Source organism: Meles meles, chromosome 3 (genome assembly GCF_922984935.1).
Source record: "Meles meles chromosome 3, mMelMel3.1 paternal haplotype, whole genome shotgun sequence".
Taxonomy (NCBI): Eukaryota; Metazoa; Chordata; class Mammalia; order Carnivora; family Mustelidae; genus Meles; species Meles meles.
The window spans coordinates 71,510,300-71,527,386 of record NC_060068.1 but is presented as its reverse complement, the minus strand read 5'-3'; the positions used below and the strand labels follow the sequence as shown (position 1 = coordinate 71,527,386).

Sequence of the window (17,087 nt, the reverse complement as noted above, 5' to 3'; positions counted from 1 at the left end):
CTGCTTAGCCCATATAAAAAGAAGCATGTTCTACAATCTAGTCAATACTTTTTCCAAATCCCACCATGGTCACTTTTTCAGATATAAGGCTTTAAAAATCCATGATTCAGTGAACATCCTTTGTTCTCAGCCAGCTGTATTTATAACATTCTGTGCTACAGATGGTGGCCCAATGACTGTATTTACAAAGGAAACCATTATTAGGTGACATGTAATAAAGGGAGGACACTTAGTAAAAATGTGTCAGTGATCCTTTGCTTCAAAAAAATACAGCACTTAGACAATAAAGCATCACCCAAGAAAACAAAATGTCCTCTCCCCTGGTCTGTTTGTATTATTCAACTACAATAAACCAAAGAATGTAAGTCTCAAGAATTTTTAGGGGAATGATGAGAGATCCAGGGCTTATTATTAGCCAGCCACATGTGCCAAACAGGCAGAGCTTGCTGGACTGTAAACAAAGCAGTGTTTTTCAACTGAATTAATACTTGTGGCTTAATTATCTTTGCTCTAAAAACTTACGAATAAGATACCTTAATATTGTTATAGCTCTAAGTGTTTTGTCAAAAGCTATTCTTCATTTAAAACAAGTGGAGTCAAATGAAGGAACTGAGAAGAAATCAGTCAAAAGCTGTTAGTTGTATGATGAGCACAGTGGGTTATTTTTAAGGCTTGTTTTACCTACTAAATCCGTGATCCTAAGATCTCTGGCCGAATCACAGCATTGGAAGTGCACCCTCTAGTGGTGAAACTGAAGACCTACAGTTTTATGATTCATAAATCACAAATCCATCACTCCCAATTGAAGGAAGCCCTCAAGATCATTTCAAGCAGAGAATCAAGAAATGTTATTTACATGCCCTGAAACAGCTTACCTTCTGAAATATAAAACATACATTCACTACCCTCATCCAAGATCATGATTTTTAATCTCGTATTTCATTGGCTTTCCCAGTATTTCAGCTACATAGTTAACAAGGACAAGTAGCACAAACACGAGAGAGACAAACACAGATGACTTTTAACTCTAATGCTTAGTAGCCATGAGCCTTCAGTGATACACAGGCAAGAATGAAGGAAGGAGAGGGGTGGGTAATCTCCACTCACCCATTAAGACAGGGTTTCTCAACACTGGCACTGCCAACAGTTTGGGCTGGAAAATTCTTCACTGTGAGAGGCTATATTTGTTTTCTTAGTCAGCTATTAAAAATTACTCTAAGCTCAGTAAGTCCTGAAACAACAGAAATGGATTCTCCTCTCAACAGTTCTGAAGCCCCGGAGTCTGAAATCAGTTTCACTGGGCCAATATCAAAATGTTAGCAGAGCCCCATTCCCTCTGGAGGCTCTAGGGGGAAATCCATTCCTTCCTGTTCCAGCTTCTGGCTCCCAGCATCCCCTGGCCTGTGGCCGTATCACTCCAATTTTTAAGGTTTGCATCTCAAATCTTTCTCTGTGTTTTGTCTTTTCTGTCAAACCTTCCTCTGCCTTTCCTTAATAAAGATGCCTGTGACCTGGATATCCAGGATATCCATCTCAAGATCTTCAAACTGTAACTTTCTAAGGTAACATTCATGGTTTCTAGGGATTAGGACATGGGTATCTTTGGGGAGTCATTCTTCAGCTTGTCAAGGGGCTACACTGAATGGTAAGATGTTTAGGAACATTCTTCTACCAACTAGATGTGAGTACTAGCCACTCCCCAACCCCCTAAAGTTCTGACAGCCAAAAGTGTCCCAGACATTGCAAAAATCACACCCAGTGGAGAACCACGACTTTTGTAATACCAACATGACTAGCAAATAATGGGAACTAATTAAAGCTGATTACAAAACAACTCCAAATTTAAGTATTATCCTTAATTTGGTTTCCTTTAGATCTTTTCCTGTGCCTGTCATATATCTGTGTATACTTCAAAAGGACTGTTTTAAACCTTAACCCTTTCTGAATCTTCTATTTTCACTTTCCTAATAAGTTCTCTATGTGTACAAACTACTTCCTTTCATGATCGCTCTGCTTGTTCTCCACCGATGAATGTAGCCTTAATGCCTCCATGATCCAGTAAACCAATGAAAGTAAATCTAAACAATCTATATGATTGATCCCTGAAGTTAAATATCAAGATGATATTTAGAAAGTAGCTTCGTAATAGAAGAACATTTTATAAAGTGTCCTGTTTTACTTACTTTTCATTATATCTAGTAACTGTGACAAGCCAGTTCTGTTCTCTTTCAGCATCAGACTTTCTGACAAATAACTGGTAGAAAAAGGAAAAAGCATTTTAATCTACTGAACACACACCGCATCTTGAGAAACATGACATCATAAATTAGTTTCCCCCACATTCATTTCATCAAGGGCAATTTTAAAATTAATTTATATTAAAAGTATTAAAAAACAATACTTCAAACTCCACAAAACTATATACTCTTTTATAGTCTTAAGGATTTAATACAACTTAGTTTAAAAGACGTTTAATGTCCAAATTATTTTGCCTAAATTTTGTAATATATAAACTCTCAGAGGGAAAATGGTTATGAATACAACATTTCAAGTATTGACTGTTACTACTGTTAAATGTTTTAATATATAAACTCTACGAATCTAACTTTATTTTACAATCTGAATAATTTAATTGAGCAGTTTGAGCAATGTGAGTCACAGGCACAGACAAGTCATGATCTTGTCCCTTGCCCAAAGTCATAAAGCTAGGAAGCAGCAGAGCTAGAATATGGTACTAGTAAGGATTCTCTCTTCCCTTAATAGCAAGTTAACTATAGGTGCTCTTCTTGGGACTAATAGGTATTCAAACCAGTTAAGAATATCCTCATGCTTTGGGGTGCCTGGTTGGCTCAGTCATTAAGCGTCTCCCTTTGGCTTGGGTCATGATCCCAGAGTCCTGGGACTGACTCCCGCATCAGGCGTTCTGCTCAGCCGGGAGCCTGTTTCTCCCCCTACTTGGGTTCCCTCTCTGGTTGTCTCTGTCAAATAAATATATCTTTTGGGGGAAAAAAAAAAAAAAAAGAATATCCTCATGTTTTGCAAATCTATTACATCTATTAAATCAAAGTATCAATACTTTTCCATAAATGGATATAAAGCCTCATTATCGTTTTTCTGGCAACCAATGGTAGCAGCATGAAAATAATTTCTGTATTTAAATATTTAGCTATTCTGAACTTGATATATAATTGATAAAAGCCCAAGTGAACAGACTGTGAAGGCATAAGTAATCTTTCAAACAAGTAGAAAGAAATTATTAATTTCTCTGAAAAACAGCAAAATGAATAAATGGTGAAATACAGTTAAAACAGACAATTTTAAAGGAAATTTTGTTGCCTTCTTTTAAACCATCCAGATTATTTAAATGATACTGCATAAGTTTTGGTAGCTAAGTTTGATGTTAACAATTCATCATCTATGATGGGAATTAATTTTAGATACAAGAATCAACATCTCCTTTAACAATTAATACATTTCTGGTTATCAGTAATTCAAAATAACTATTAGTCTTTTCCTTTCCTTTTTCTCCCAAACCCTCACACTTAAGGCATTTTGTCTCCTTTTACTCTTTTTCATTTCTTAAACATAAGAGCAAAACATTTAGTTCTAAGAGTTAGCTGACTAGACTCTGCCTCAACAAACCTTTAAGTTAGCAACTCAATCTCAATACTGAATTAGAATTTTAATATTTTGATTAAAAAAATCCATAAGCAAGCAGGAATATTTAGAAGTCAAGCTAGGAGATGAAAAATAAATCTTGAAATCTAGTAAAAGACAACTCAGAACTAACAAAAGAACATCCTATGAGTATTAATCTAAAGCGTCACCCAGAATATAATAGGACAAGGGCCTTCCCTTTCTGAAACCAGCAATACATGTAAAGGCAATGCCAATGTGTCCCCAGAGTTTGCAAAGTAAATCAGAAGTTAAGAATGATTTACAAATACTTACTCAGAGGAAAAAAAATGCCCAACTCTTCATAGTCCCTGGGAAATTCAAAAGTGTATTTAATTTGTCATGAGCCCAAGTTACCACAATTTCAGTTTCAGCTATCTGAAATTATAACTACACTTCCAAGATGACATAAACTTCATCCCTCTCTGTAAGAATCTTACCACTGGAGAATCTGCATACACACGGCATTGGATATGATGCTTCTAATCAGACATATGGCTATCTGACTCGTAGAAAAGAGGCTTTCTTAGAGAATGGAAGCTTCACATCTATACTCCATAGATATCAATAATCTGCCATCTTTCCTAACTAGAACAAGGACTGATAGCTTTATTCATTCTAACAGTACAGTGCATGGTACAGAGAAGGCACCTGACAAAGTTTTGCTTAGTTAAATAAATGGAGATATAGATCACTTACGGATTAAAAGTATATATTTATGTACATTTGGTGAGCTGTGTTTGTGGAGAAGAGGCATACCATGAATTGAATTAAAAACAAGCCCACAGGGGCGCCTGGGTGGCTCAGTGGTTTGGGCCACTGCCTTCGGCTTGGGTCATGATCTCGGGGTCCTGGGATCGAGTCCCGCATCGGGCTCTCTGCTCGGCGGGGAGCCTGCTTCCCTCTCACTCTCTCTGCCTGCCTCTCTGCCTACTTGTGATCTCTCTCTGTCAAATAAATAAATGGAATCTTTAAAAAAAAAAAAAAAAACAAAAACAAGCCCACAATCCCTTATCTTGCATTTGTTTTGAAATTCATAAACTGTTCAAGTTTTGGAAAGGGAACCTAGGGAAAGTACCAAGAAATGTGCAACAATGCAGTGATGTCAGGGGATGTAGCCTGTTACCAGCATATTCGTATTTCTATAAAGAAACACATAAACACTCCCATTAAGCTGAATAAAGACTAAATCACATCTGTTCATGTTTGCTACCACCATTATCAATGGATTTTGAAATTCTGGATGAGGGGATTACAGACATGGAGAACAATATAAGTTTAGAAAATCTTATCTTTCTCAGATTTTTCTAGGACTAAGATCAGGCCTTTAAATGTCACAAAGAAATTATAAAAATTTACAAAATCTAATTTGCTACTAGCCTGTGCTTCAGTTACAAATCAGTATGAAAACAGTGTTTAATTAATCTGTGCACAAGACACTGCAGAGAGTCAAGTAAGGTTAATTCAGGTAAAGGGCTTGTCTCAAAGCCCGGTTCTCACTGTGCATTTATGCATCAGCTATAGGTGTCTACAGCTCAGGTGCAATTCATATGGACATCCCCTGAAGCATTACTCATTCAACAGATCTTTACTGAAAGCCACATGCCACACAGGCTCCACAGCAGGAGAATAACAATAAATCAGGCAAACATATTTGCCGTGCACGTGTTGCTTAAAGTTCACAAAACTTCTCCGTTCACTCTTTACAGACAGCTCTATCAGTCTTTCCAGGATCACCTGATTTCCTTCTACATTGGTCATAAAATGGATCCTCTCAGCTCAAAGACACTCAATTTTTAAAGATTTCTTTTAAAAGCTGACGGGGCACCTGGGTGGCTCAGTCCCTTAAGCATCTGCCTTTGGCTCAGCTCATGATTGCAGGGTCCTGGGATCAAGCCCCACATTGGCTCTCCCTCTGCCCTTTTCCCCCTACTTATGCACTCTTGCTCTCTTTCTCAAATAAATCAATCTTAAAAAATAAACATTTAAAAAAATAATCTTAAAAAATATATAAAAGGTCATTTCATTTCTTCTGTCACCCTCACCAACCCTCTGAAACACAGTACGTATAAAGGACAAAGTCACAAACTGAATAGCACTTAAAAATTCACTCTCCAGAAAGGGATAAACTGAGTCTGATCAAAGTCAAAACACAGATTAATACCTTTCCATAGTAATTCCTGCTCGAGATGCACTAGATAAAATGGCAGTCAGGGCAATTTGGGAAGGTGTGTATAAAAGGTAAGCATCCGTCAATGCAATTCTATTAAGAAAGTCATCAGCCGTTTTTCTTAACATCTCTGGATTCTCCATCATGGGATAGCGAGTCTAGAAAGAAAGTTTGCAAATGTTATCACTTCTGAGAGTTAATGCAATAATAATAGTTCAAAAATATTTATATTAACAAGAAAATGCTTAATACAGGATTCTTTTATTTATAAAAGTAACACCCCAGGGGTGCCTGGCTGTCTGCATTGGTTAAACACCTACTCTTGATTTCGGCTCAGGTCACGATCTCAGGGTCCTGGGACTGAGTCCCCTGTGGAGCACAATGCTTGCTCAGCAGAGAGTCTGCCCGAGATTATTTCCCTCTGGCCCTCCCCTCTCCCCACTCCCCCTACTCATGTACGCTCTAACACATAAATCTTCTTTTTTTTTTAAGATTTTATTTATTTATTGACAGACACAGATCACAAGTAGGTAGAAAGGCAGGCAGAGAGAGAGGGGAGGAGGCTCCCCACTGAACAGAGAGCCCAATGCGGGGCTTGATCCCAGGACCCTGGATCATGACCTGAGCTGAAGGTAAATGCTCAACGACTGAGCCACCCAGGCACCCCAACTAATAAATAAATCTTAAAAAAAAAAAAAAAAGTAATACCTCAGCTTAATCTTTCCATCTAAGATTGTTTTGTATTCAGCATCAGAATGTATCAAAAGTGTAATCATTAAATTCTGCATGTTTAAAGAATCTGCTTTTCCTTAGTGACTTTCAAACTTTTTTTTTTAAAGATTTTATTTATTTATTTGGCAGACAGAGAGATCACAAGCAGGCAGAGAGGCAGGCGGGGGCGGGGGGAAGCAGGCTCCCCGCTGAGCAGAGAGCCCAATGTGGGGCTTGATCCCAGGACCCTGAGATCAAGACCTGAGCCGAAGGCAGAGGCTTAACCCACTGAGCCACCCAGGTGCCCCTAAACTTTTTAAATCACAACTCATAATAAGAAATATATGCTTTAAGATAATTTATCTAAAGCTCCCAGTATAGGACTTGGCACTGTTCTAATTTACGTTAATCCCTCTCTTTGTCCTTTTCAACCTGAGGAGGAAGGGGAAGAGATATTTGAAGCTGACCTAAGAAAGGCACATCCCAAGGTAAAGGCTTCCCTGGCAATCCACGTTGGATTCAGCTGGAATTCAGCCATTTAGGAATCAAAGCACCACCTCATCTACATTTGAAATTTCTGCTACTTAAAATTTACTTTTGGGAAGTAAATGGAAATGGAGTTGGCTCGATTACAGAATTACTTTTAGAATATGCCCAAGAAATAGATGAGCCCATATTCTCTGAAAACTCTTCCTACACTGAGCTCTAAATCCTAAACCCTTAGATGTATTTCAGATATCCACATTCAAGTCCCAAGGCACTAAAAAAATCTCTTCTACACTCAAAAAGATACCCTGAGTCAACTGTATAGTCACACCCATGTCGTATTATCCAGAAACGCCTGACCTCTGTTTTGAGAAATTCAGGCAATCCACTATGACCACGATACTCCTTTCCCCCAATATATTTGCTCAGTTACTTCACAGCTATTCCCCAACTTCCTCCTCAGATCCTTTGGTCCTTTATCCCTTTATCTGTCTACTTGCTCCCACTCACCAGTGTCTGCTCATCCTCACTTCCCTCCAGAATTCCCTGACCCAATATGCTGCCAACATATTTCAGACAAAACTTTAACAATGGCTGAATTCAAGCAATCTTCCGCTTTGTAACTATATCCACAATTCTGGGTGTTGGAACAGAAAACAATACCACCAAGGGGTCTAGTACTATTACTATGAATTCAAGTTCACAGACTTTAGGAGGGCTCTCAACACTGCCTAACTATGATAATATTCATAGAAAATTTGTTCTCCCACTTGTCACTGACTGTGTACAACATTTTCCACCTGTCTCAATGTCTCTGGTAATTTTCAGAAACTCCATCACTCTCTGTAAATGATCTCTGCCTTTAACAAAGAAAGACACTCCATTTCCTGTCAGCACCAGTCCCCAGGCATAATACGGTCCTCAACCCATGCTTTCCTCTATCCCTCTGTTCAGAGAGCTATTATTCTCTCAAGGCCAATTATACTTTGCTTTGAATCCCATGCCAGTCCCTTCCACTTTACTCCAGAGACAAACTTGAGCTACTTATTTTTCACTTCTTCCTTTAAGCTTTCTCTCATTACTAGCTCTCCACATCAGTTTCTTCCACAAAACAAAACACGAAAACCATCTCTCATCTATTTCTAGGAGTTCCCCCAACTTCTCAATCAATCATGTTTTCCCACTTCAAAAATCAAACTGTTTAATCCAGGTTATAAATACGTGTTTTCTCACCTGCTATCTATTCCCCAACTGGCTCCAATCCGCTTTCTTCTTCCACATTCAATGGAGATTAATTTCACAAAAATCACAATGACCCTTCTGGCACTAAATCCAGCAAACATTATCCTTTTGCTTCTATTTTGCCTGAATTCTGAACAGGATTGGAGAGTGACGTGTACTTGTAAAAGTATTCTACCTCACTTTTCCAGAAGTCCTACCTCTCTGGATATTCTTCCGTCTCCTTAATAGCTTCTTATATTTCTCTTAACTACCATTTACTTATTGAAAATAATTTATTTTTTGGCGTGAGTGTGAGAATAGGGGTGGGGCAGAAGTGGAGGGAGAGAATCTTGAGCAGACTCCATGCTCGCAGAGCAACAGTGCCGCTTGATCTCATGATGCTGAAATCATCACCTGATCTGAAACCAAGAGGTGGATGCTTACCTGACTGAGCCACCCAGGTACCCTTCTCTACCCTTTAAATGGTCCTCTGGGCCAGTCCACTTTAAATTTTCCAGGAGCAACAACACCCAAATCTATACCTAAAGCTTTGCCATCTTCTCCCACCTCCAGACACACTTGATGCTTGCAGGAATCGGAAATTATGTCTCAAACCAGATTCATCAACCCTGAACCCTCCACTATCAACAAATCTATTCTCTGCCAGTGTTTTCTGTATCAGGGAGTGAACCACCATTACCTATATGCTTAGGCCAGAAACCTGGGGGTTCTTCCTCTGTTCTCAATCTCTTTATGAAATCAATCCTCAGGCTCTAGTGATTCTGACTAGTATCTCTTAAGTCCAGGAAGCTCTCTCTGTACACACAGCCACTGTAAGTCAAACCAACCACCGTCTTTTGCCTGGACTACTATTTTTTTTTTTTAATTTTATTTTTTCAGTGTTCCAAGATTTATTGTTTACGCACCACACCCAGTGCTCCCTGTGATACATGCTCTCCTTAATACCCACTGCCAGGCTCACCCCCCGCCCCCACTTCTCCCCTCCAAAACCCTCAGTTTGTTTCTCAGAGTTCACAGTCTCTCATGGTTCATCTCCCACTCCGATTTCCCCCAACTACTTCTCTCCTTCACCCAATGTCCTCCATGTTATTTGTTATGCTCCATAAGTAAGTGAAACCATATGATACTTGACTCTCTCTGCTTGACTTATCTCACTCAGCATAATCTCTTCCAGTCCCGTCCATGTTGCTACAAAAGTTGGGTATTCATCCTTTTTGATGGAGGCATAATACTCCATTGTATATATGAACCATATCTTCTTTATCCATTTGTGCCTGGACTACTCTTAACAGCATCTTACTGGTATCTGTTCACTGATTCTAATCCATTCTCCATATTACGCCTGACACATACATATGTGCAATAAATAGCTGCCACAGACTGATGCAAGAGCTTGCCAACAGGATTTTTTTAAACTGCAAACTACACCGCTGCCCAGACTTAAGCCTTATGCTGGTCCTGTTGCTCTATTTGAAATCCTTAATATCACCTCCACAGTCCAGGACTCTACCTTCCACTCAGGCGGCACTCCGTGGCAGTCTTCCTCCTCTATCTCTAAGCTCCATTTAGGTTCTTTAGTGCACCACAGTTTCTTCAATCTGGACCTTTGACCAAAGAAGTCTCTCTAATTGGGATGTTCTTCTACTACCGAATTCTTCCTCTTGCTCTGATTTTCACTCTAAATGACCCTTTCTCACAACTATCTTTTCCTCTCAATCTGCCATCCCGTTCTAAAGTATCCTGTATCTTTCCTTCTATGGCACTTAGCACACTGGATATATGATTACCATTCCCATTAGACTATAAGACCTATGAAAGTTGAGGCTGTTCTAAATCCTTAAGCACAATGTTTTGGCATATGGTACATACCCAAATCTGGCCGCTCAACTGATATGAATGAACCAGGTTTTGACTTCCATTTTGACTTCAGTCACACTATCCAAGTCCCCTTTCAGGGTCCAAACAAAACAACTTGAGTTGCTTTTGTCAATGCTTATTTTGTTATATTTTTGATACCTCCCTATTGATTCAAGTTCACAATGCACTAAATATGGTAATCACTTTGCAATATTCTAGTTAAAATTAATGTGGTTCTTTAAATGAGACCCATGGCAGTATACTTCAGAGTTAGAAGAATTAACTTAAGTCTTCAAAAGCATTACTCTAAACTGACAGTGGTCCTCATTAGAGTTCTTAGACAAGTATCTGCAGATCGACTAAATGAGCAGCTCTGGAACTGCAGCCCAACAATCTGAGTTAACAAACCTTCCAGATGGCACTGAAATTTGAGAACTATAGCACCAGAGGTCCAAGCTGAACTCACATTTCAGATGAGTTTATGTTATAACAACTAGGATGATTACAAGTAATAATGAAATTTTGATTTTTCTGGTTAACGAACTGGCAAAGGTGTATATTCTAATAGTTTATTTTTTCTATCAACAAGATTACCTTTAAATCAATGAGAAAGCCCTCAAACGGTCTATATGGATTGTGGACAATAAGGTGGAAATTAAGTTGCTGTATAAGTAGTAGTTCATATTCCAAAATCTGTTCAAGTGCCTTTTCTTGTCCAAGAGGACTCTCCCGCAGATTTCCAACGAACTGTGGACTAGATACATTGAATTCATCTACTTTGCAGGCCAAAAATGCGCAAATGAGCCTAGAGGAGAAAAAATAAAGGGATGGGAATGGGATCTCTACATACTTTAAGAAGTATCTGAATATTTTATTAATCAAAATAAGTTCTAAAAATGCCTAATATTAACAAGTGACTATGCTAGACATTGCAGGAAATTTATTAAAAAAAAAAAAAAAAGATTTCTGTTCAAGCTTTTATCCATTAGAAGACTGTAATAGGATGAACTGTATAATCTTGTCACAGCATTCAACCATTATTGACTTATGGCAGTTTCATATAGTTCAACATAAACATCTGGAAAAATAACTGCAGAATAAGATCACTTTTAATCATGAAATGTAGATGGAAGAAGAGAACGGTATACACAGATGGAAGAAAGCAGGGGAAGCCAGGGAAGACAGGTGGGTTAAAGGAAGACTGTGGAAGGCCATCAGTAAAATCTCTGAAGGCATTTCAATAGAGATTATTACCTCGGCAACCTATGAAACTCTCACGGCTACTACCATAAATTTCAGAGTGAGCATCTAGTAATAAAATTACCACAAAAATCAAGATTGGAAGTAACGAGGACCTGACCTAGACTGGTAGAAAAGAAAATGAAGAAGGGAGAAAATAAACAGGGACAATGTGATTGAGAGCAAGCTCTTTGATGAATCTCATACTAGCTTCATCTTTATTTTCAATGGACCTTTGTTCAACTGAAATGAATCTGGAGCTATAAAAATTGTAAACCGATTGATACAGAAAGAGAGGAGGTACCACAAATGATTCTTGGAGCAACAAAGAGAAGAAAGGTACCACTAACAGAAAGAGATATTAGGAAAGTTAGTTTGAGAAAAGCAGAATTTGAATATGGACAAGTTGAAGTTCAGATGCCATCAGTATTACAGGGAGGGTAGTATTACAGATATATAAGGAGTATAAGGATAGTTATAAGTTCAGAACAGAATGCAACTCTATTTACCCTTTATTAAGAAGTCATTTTATCCACCCAAATAAAGGTTTTCTTAAATGAAAATCAGTAAATTAGAATTATACTCACATTATTATCCGGGGATGATATTCCATTACTGAGTTATTAAGATAGAAACGCTTGAAATACATACAAGCTGTACCCTAAGATTAAAAATAATATATTATCAGAATCTAGTGACACATACATGTTAAATTTTATTTAAAACATTTTTTTAAACTAATTCATGCAAAGGTTTCTTTGAAAAAGTTACCCATACAAAATACCAAAAACTTCTTAGTTCTTTTTTAATAAAATAAATTGTGATGAATTACCATGGAAATGTTACAGCCAAAAGACCCTTTGTTGTCTTTCCTCACTCACCCTGGTTACCCTTCCTATGGTCACTGACTTACTTTTAAAAAGTTTGTGTGTGTGTTTGTACACCAGCTAGATTAGAAAAAAAATCAAGGAGAAACATACAAATATTCACAGCTTAACCAGTCAATCTTGTGGAAAAAATTGACAGAATTAACACAGTTGGGGCAGTAAGCTTTCTCTCTAAATCCACTTTGGATCTGTGCAATAGAACTATGATCATTTAAACAGTAGAAACAGCACCTACCATTTTACTGACTGAATCCCATGGGCCAGACTCTGTGCCAAGCATCAAGCTATCATCTTGTTTTAATCCTTGCAACAGCTTGGTGAGGTATGGCTATCTCCACTTTACAGAGAAGGAAACTGACCATCAGTAAGTTAACTGTCTTGTTTTGGGTCACACATATAATAAGGAATAGGGATGGATTCAACTAAGACCGGCCTGTACTTTTAACCATGTCATTTGGCTAGAACCAATGAACAGATGTTTATCTATTTTAAGTTAAAAAAAGTTTCCTTTTAAATATTTTAAATGTTTAGCTTTGTCATTTTATGTGCAACAAAACAACAAAACTTCATTAGTTTTTCATAAGCATGTTATAAAAGACATATTCCACAAAGACGTTCATGCAAGAATTCAGTTTCTTCGTCTGAAAAAATTCAGTAATAAATTATTATTATGTTATAGTTCTTTTATCAGAAAAACATGGAACCAAATCTAGAGATAACTAGTTAAGTCCACCTAAAATTCTTTATAAATCTTTCATCTCTCAGAAGAAGGTCAGGTAAACTAAAAAACCCAAAACAAAACAAAAAAAAACCACTATGAATATTTTTGAACTTGGTATTTTCAATACACCTCAATTTTTTTCAACTTTAAAAATGGAGATTACTTCCTGGGGTGTTATTCTCTATTGAATCATAAGTTATTCACTCCATATAACTTTAAAAGTTAAGATAGACTTTCACTTCAGACCTTCATATTTGATATTCACAGCAAACCTGTAAGATAATTATGAAAAAATGTTTTATAATCCTCCTCTTTTATCTTTCAGCTTTTCAACCTCAGTTTATGTTCAATAAATAAGAATACACACTAAAGGAACAATTTCAAGGATAGTGCATTAAGTCCCAATAGCCACAAAACTCTAACTACCTGTTTCTCCTCACCATTGCCACAACACAGTAACCACACCCACACAAATGCAATCCTCAGAACCATACATCTGAAACAAACATAAGACAATTTTTTACCCAAAGATAAATCTCCAGGTTTATCTCCTAATCAAGGTTTAAAAACTTCTATGGCATGAATTTTAGCTGGGGCAGCTGACTGCAAAAGATGAATGAATGACTTATTTCAAATGTGTTTGTCAGATTTGAAAAGGCACTAGTTTATGTTCTACTCCCAGTTCTATTGGTCATTAGTTGGGAACCTAGAGAGAAAGTTGTATTTTCTTTCTCTGTAAAATGAGGATGTTATGACCTGTCTAGCAGATCTCAAAATTCCTTTGACAATGAAATGAGAATAAAAATACTTTGTAAGAAATGATACAGGAATTCCTAAGTTAAGGAATTGATCAAAAAAATACATAAAGTGACAAAAACGTGAATACATAAATTTGCCTAAAGTGGGCAGAGAACTGAGTTACATGTTTGTAAGAGTTCTGATTTCAGAGGTCAACTAAGGGCATTATACTTTATCACTATTGTAACTTACCACAACAGACCTTGGCATTGCTGGCTTAAACACCGAACAGAATTCTAATAATCTCTTCTCATAGTATTTACAAAGCATCATTTCTTCATGAGGCTCAAGAAAGACTGGATCATTTGGAAGAACCTTTAGACCAAAAGTTACAACAAAAGTTCAATGAAATGCTCTTAAAATACTTTTCTCTGTCCAGATTAAGTTTAGTTTGTATCTCCAACCAAAGGGAAATTTGCCATATGTCATTTCCTCTTTATAGAGCTGCTAATTATTACACAAAATAGTTTTAGTGAAATATTTGCTAAACTAAAACTATACCATCATTTCACAATTTCTTAGAATGTCAGCTGGACATCTGCTTCATTAGGGTAAAAATAATCATGACAGAGGGTATGCACGCTCACTAGTTTGATGTCAGTTATAAATAAAGAAGATACATACTGTCATTGACGGGAAAGCTTTCAACATCCCTTTCTCAGTCACTAAGTCACACAGGTTGAGGTAAAAATCAACAAGTGTCTCAAGGATGATTATGACACTTAAAATATTCCCATTTGTCTTTATAAACTCTCCACAGAATACATTAGATGATTAATAATACAACAATTTTACAACAAATATCTACTAGGCAGTGTTTTTTTTTTTTTTTTAAAGATTTTGTTTATTTATTTGAGAGAGAGAGTGAACATGAGAGGGGGAAGGTCAGAGGGAGAAGCAGACTGCCCACTGAGCAGGGAGCCCAACACAGGACCTGATCCCAGGACTCCAGGATCATGACTCGGGCGGAAGGCAGTTGCTTAACCAAATGAGCCACCCAGGCGCCCCTTAGGCAGTGTTATTGTTGGATTAATTATGACTACCAAAAAAAAAAGGTACACCGAAGTCCTAACCCCCAGTACCTCAGAATGTGACCTTATCTGGAAATAAGAATTTCTACAAATGTAATTAGTTAAGTTGAGGTCACACAGGAGTACAATGGGCTCCTAATCCAATATGACTGGAATCCTTATAACAAGAACATGGGAAGATAAAAACACAGAGAGAGGGAGAAGCAAAGGAATACCCAGCGTTACCAGAAGCTGAAAGAGGAAAAGATTCTCCTCTAAAAGCTGCACAATATTCTGACAACGACTTTATTCTAGACTTCCGTCTCCAGAACTGTGAAACAACAAATTTCTGATGTTTTAAACCAACCAATTTATGCTGTTGTTTTTAATGTTAGGCCAAAGAAAGTAATACTAAATCAAACTAATTTTATAGAGACAGCACGGGATTATGATTCAGAAAAGAAATGGGTTCAAAATCCTGGGTCTGCTGCTTACCAGCAATGTAGTCCTGAAAAGTTATTCAACCACTCTATACCTCAGTTTCCTCAGCTGTAAAGCAAGGACAATAACAGCATCTACCTCATGGGATAGTTGTGAGGATTAAACGAGCCAGCACTTACTAAATGCTTAGAATACTGCCTGGTACACAGTACAGTCCTTACTACTTCCTGCAGCACAAGAATCAGGGGGTATGAAACAGACATGAGTTAAATGTAAAAAGTAGCTCAGTACCAACAGGTCTGAAACATGGAATCCTTGCTAGAGGGAAGCTTGTACTACAATGGATGGTGGAACTTGTGAAAGAAGAGTAAAACGGGGGGGGGGGGGGGGGCGCCTGGGTGGCTCAGTTGCTAAATGTCTGCCTTTGGCTCAGGTCATGATCCCATGGTCCAGTGATCAAGTCTCACATCACGCTCCATGCTCAGCGGAAAGCCTGCCTCTCCCTCTCTCCCACTCCCCCTGCTTGTGTTCCCTCTCTCTCTCTCTCTGTCAAGTAAATAAATTTAGAAGAAAAAAAAAAGTGAAATTTTTATTTATTTATTTTGTGCGAGCTATAACAGAAAGGACTTGGCTGGCAGAACCAAAGTCTAAACCATCTTCAGTCAATAGGTACTGACGGTCTCCTGCCCCCTCCAATCCATTCACCACCAGGTTTCCTGAGATCTCTTTCTAAAACAGCATCTGAAAGGTTAATTCCCACTTAAAATCTTTCAAAGATTCCCCATCTCCTCATCATAAGCTCAAACTCCTTACTTCCGCTTACAAGCTCCTGGTCTATACCTTCTCCAGCCTCTCAGGCTCCTCTATTTGAGCTTCTGCCACACGATCCGGAACATTCCACCGAGCCGCCCTCAGCCCTGCAAGTTCCGACCTCCCACTTTGCACCTGTGGCTCTGTCTGCCGGGAACGTCCTCTCACCCCCTCTCCATCAACTCCCGGGAAAAGCCTTCCCCTACGTATCCTCTTAACTAATAAAAAGCTCTAGTCCCGCACTACGGTATCAAGTCTTTTCTTCGCCACGTTACTGATTACTCCTCTGCCATTTGACTACGTTAATGGCGTTGTCGGTCTCTGTATCCACAACACCTGGCAAAGTACTCGCCTGTTTGTTAAATAAAACGCCCCGCACTCCGCAGAGGAACGGGCAGCGGAGATGGAGTGTGGAAGTCCCAGAGAAGGCAGGATAGAGAACGGGGTGGGCAGCAGCTGCTCAAGAGTTCAGAGGCCGCCAGACTCCTCACCTTCCCGTTGGCCACCGCTTTGCATTTGAATTTGCGGTTGGCGTCGGCCCGCAGTCGTGCCAGCTGCTCCTCACTGGCGAAAGTCCAGTGCCGCTTCTGGCTACTGTTGTGGTACATCGCGAAAGCCGATAGCAGGCCCCGGGAGTCTGGAAAAAAAGACCCCACACGCCACAACGCCGTGAGGGGAAAAAGGCACCTAAGGCATAAACGCGAGCCCACGGAAACCGAGGGCGTCCGTTCGGCGGGCGCGGGCGCGTTGACGTTAAGATCATGTGATATTTCCGTCTGCTTTCGCGTTTCCGGAGCGGACTAAGAGGAGAACAACCCGTGGGTCCTTCCAGCAGGCAAGTGGGCGGAGCCTACGGTACACTCCTCCTTTCCGTGAGGCTAGGCCCTAGCTCCGCCCCTTCCCGACAAAATTTAAAGGAGAAGCGACAGTCAGGGATGTCCAAAAGAGGAGGAAGGTGTGGTTATATGGACGCAGACATGAACAATTTACATGGAGTTACCAGAAGTGGGCAAAGGACCTGGGAAATTGTCAGCTTTCAA

General features: G+C 38.9%; 1 protein-coding gene across 9 annotated transcripts in view; it reads right to left on the bottom strand.

Moving 5' to 3' along the window:
• CCNH (cyclin H) overlaps nucleotides 1-16,854 on the bottom strand; it is a 65,532-nt gene extending 48,678 nt beyond the window's left edge. For 5 of the 9 annotated variants that reach the window (XR_006817639.1, XM_045998776.1, XM_045998779.1 and 2 more), the window contains exons 1-6: nucleotides 16,539-16,853; nucleotides 13,979-14,101; nucleotides 11,968-12,041; nucleotides 10,736-10,946; nucleotides 5,840-6,003; nucleotides 2,184-2,254 (exon numbers count right to left, since the gene is read on the bottom strand). Coding sequence is in view for 8 of the 9 variants with exons in the window: in XM_045998776.1 (XP_045854732.1) it covers nucleotides 2,184-2,254; nucleotides 5,840-6,003; nucleotides 10,736-10,946; nucleotides 11,968-12,041; nucleotides 13,979-14,101; nucleotides 16,539-16,655 (760 nt within the window). In the remaining variant the exon portion in view is untranslated. Of the gene's footprint in view, nucleotides 1-2,183; nucleotides 2,255-5,839; nucleotides 6,004-10,735; nucleotides 10,947-11,967; nucleotides 12,042-13,978; nucleotides 14,102-16,399; nucleotides 16,506-16,538 lie in introns of those variants that run through there. The other 4 variants (XM_045998772.1, XM_045998773.1, XM_045998778.1 and 1 more) reach the window with 3 other exon arrangements.
• Nucleotides 16,855-17,087: the final 233 nt, after the last annotated feature.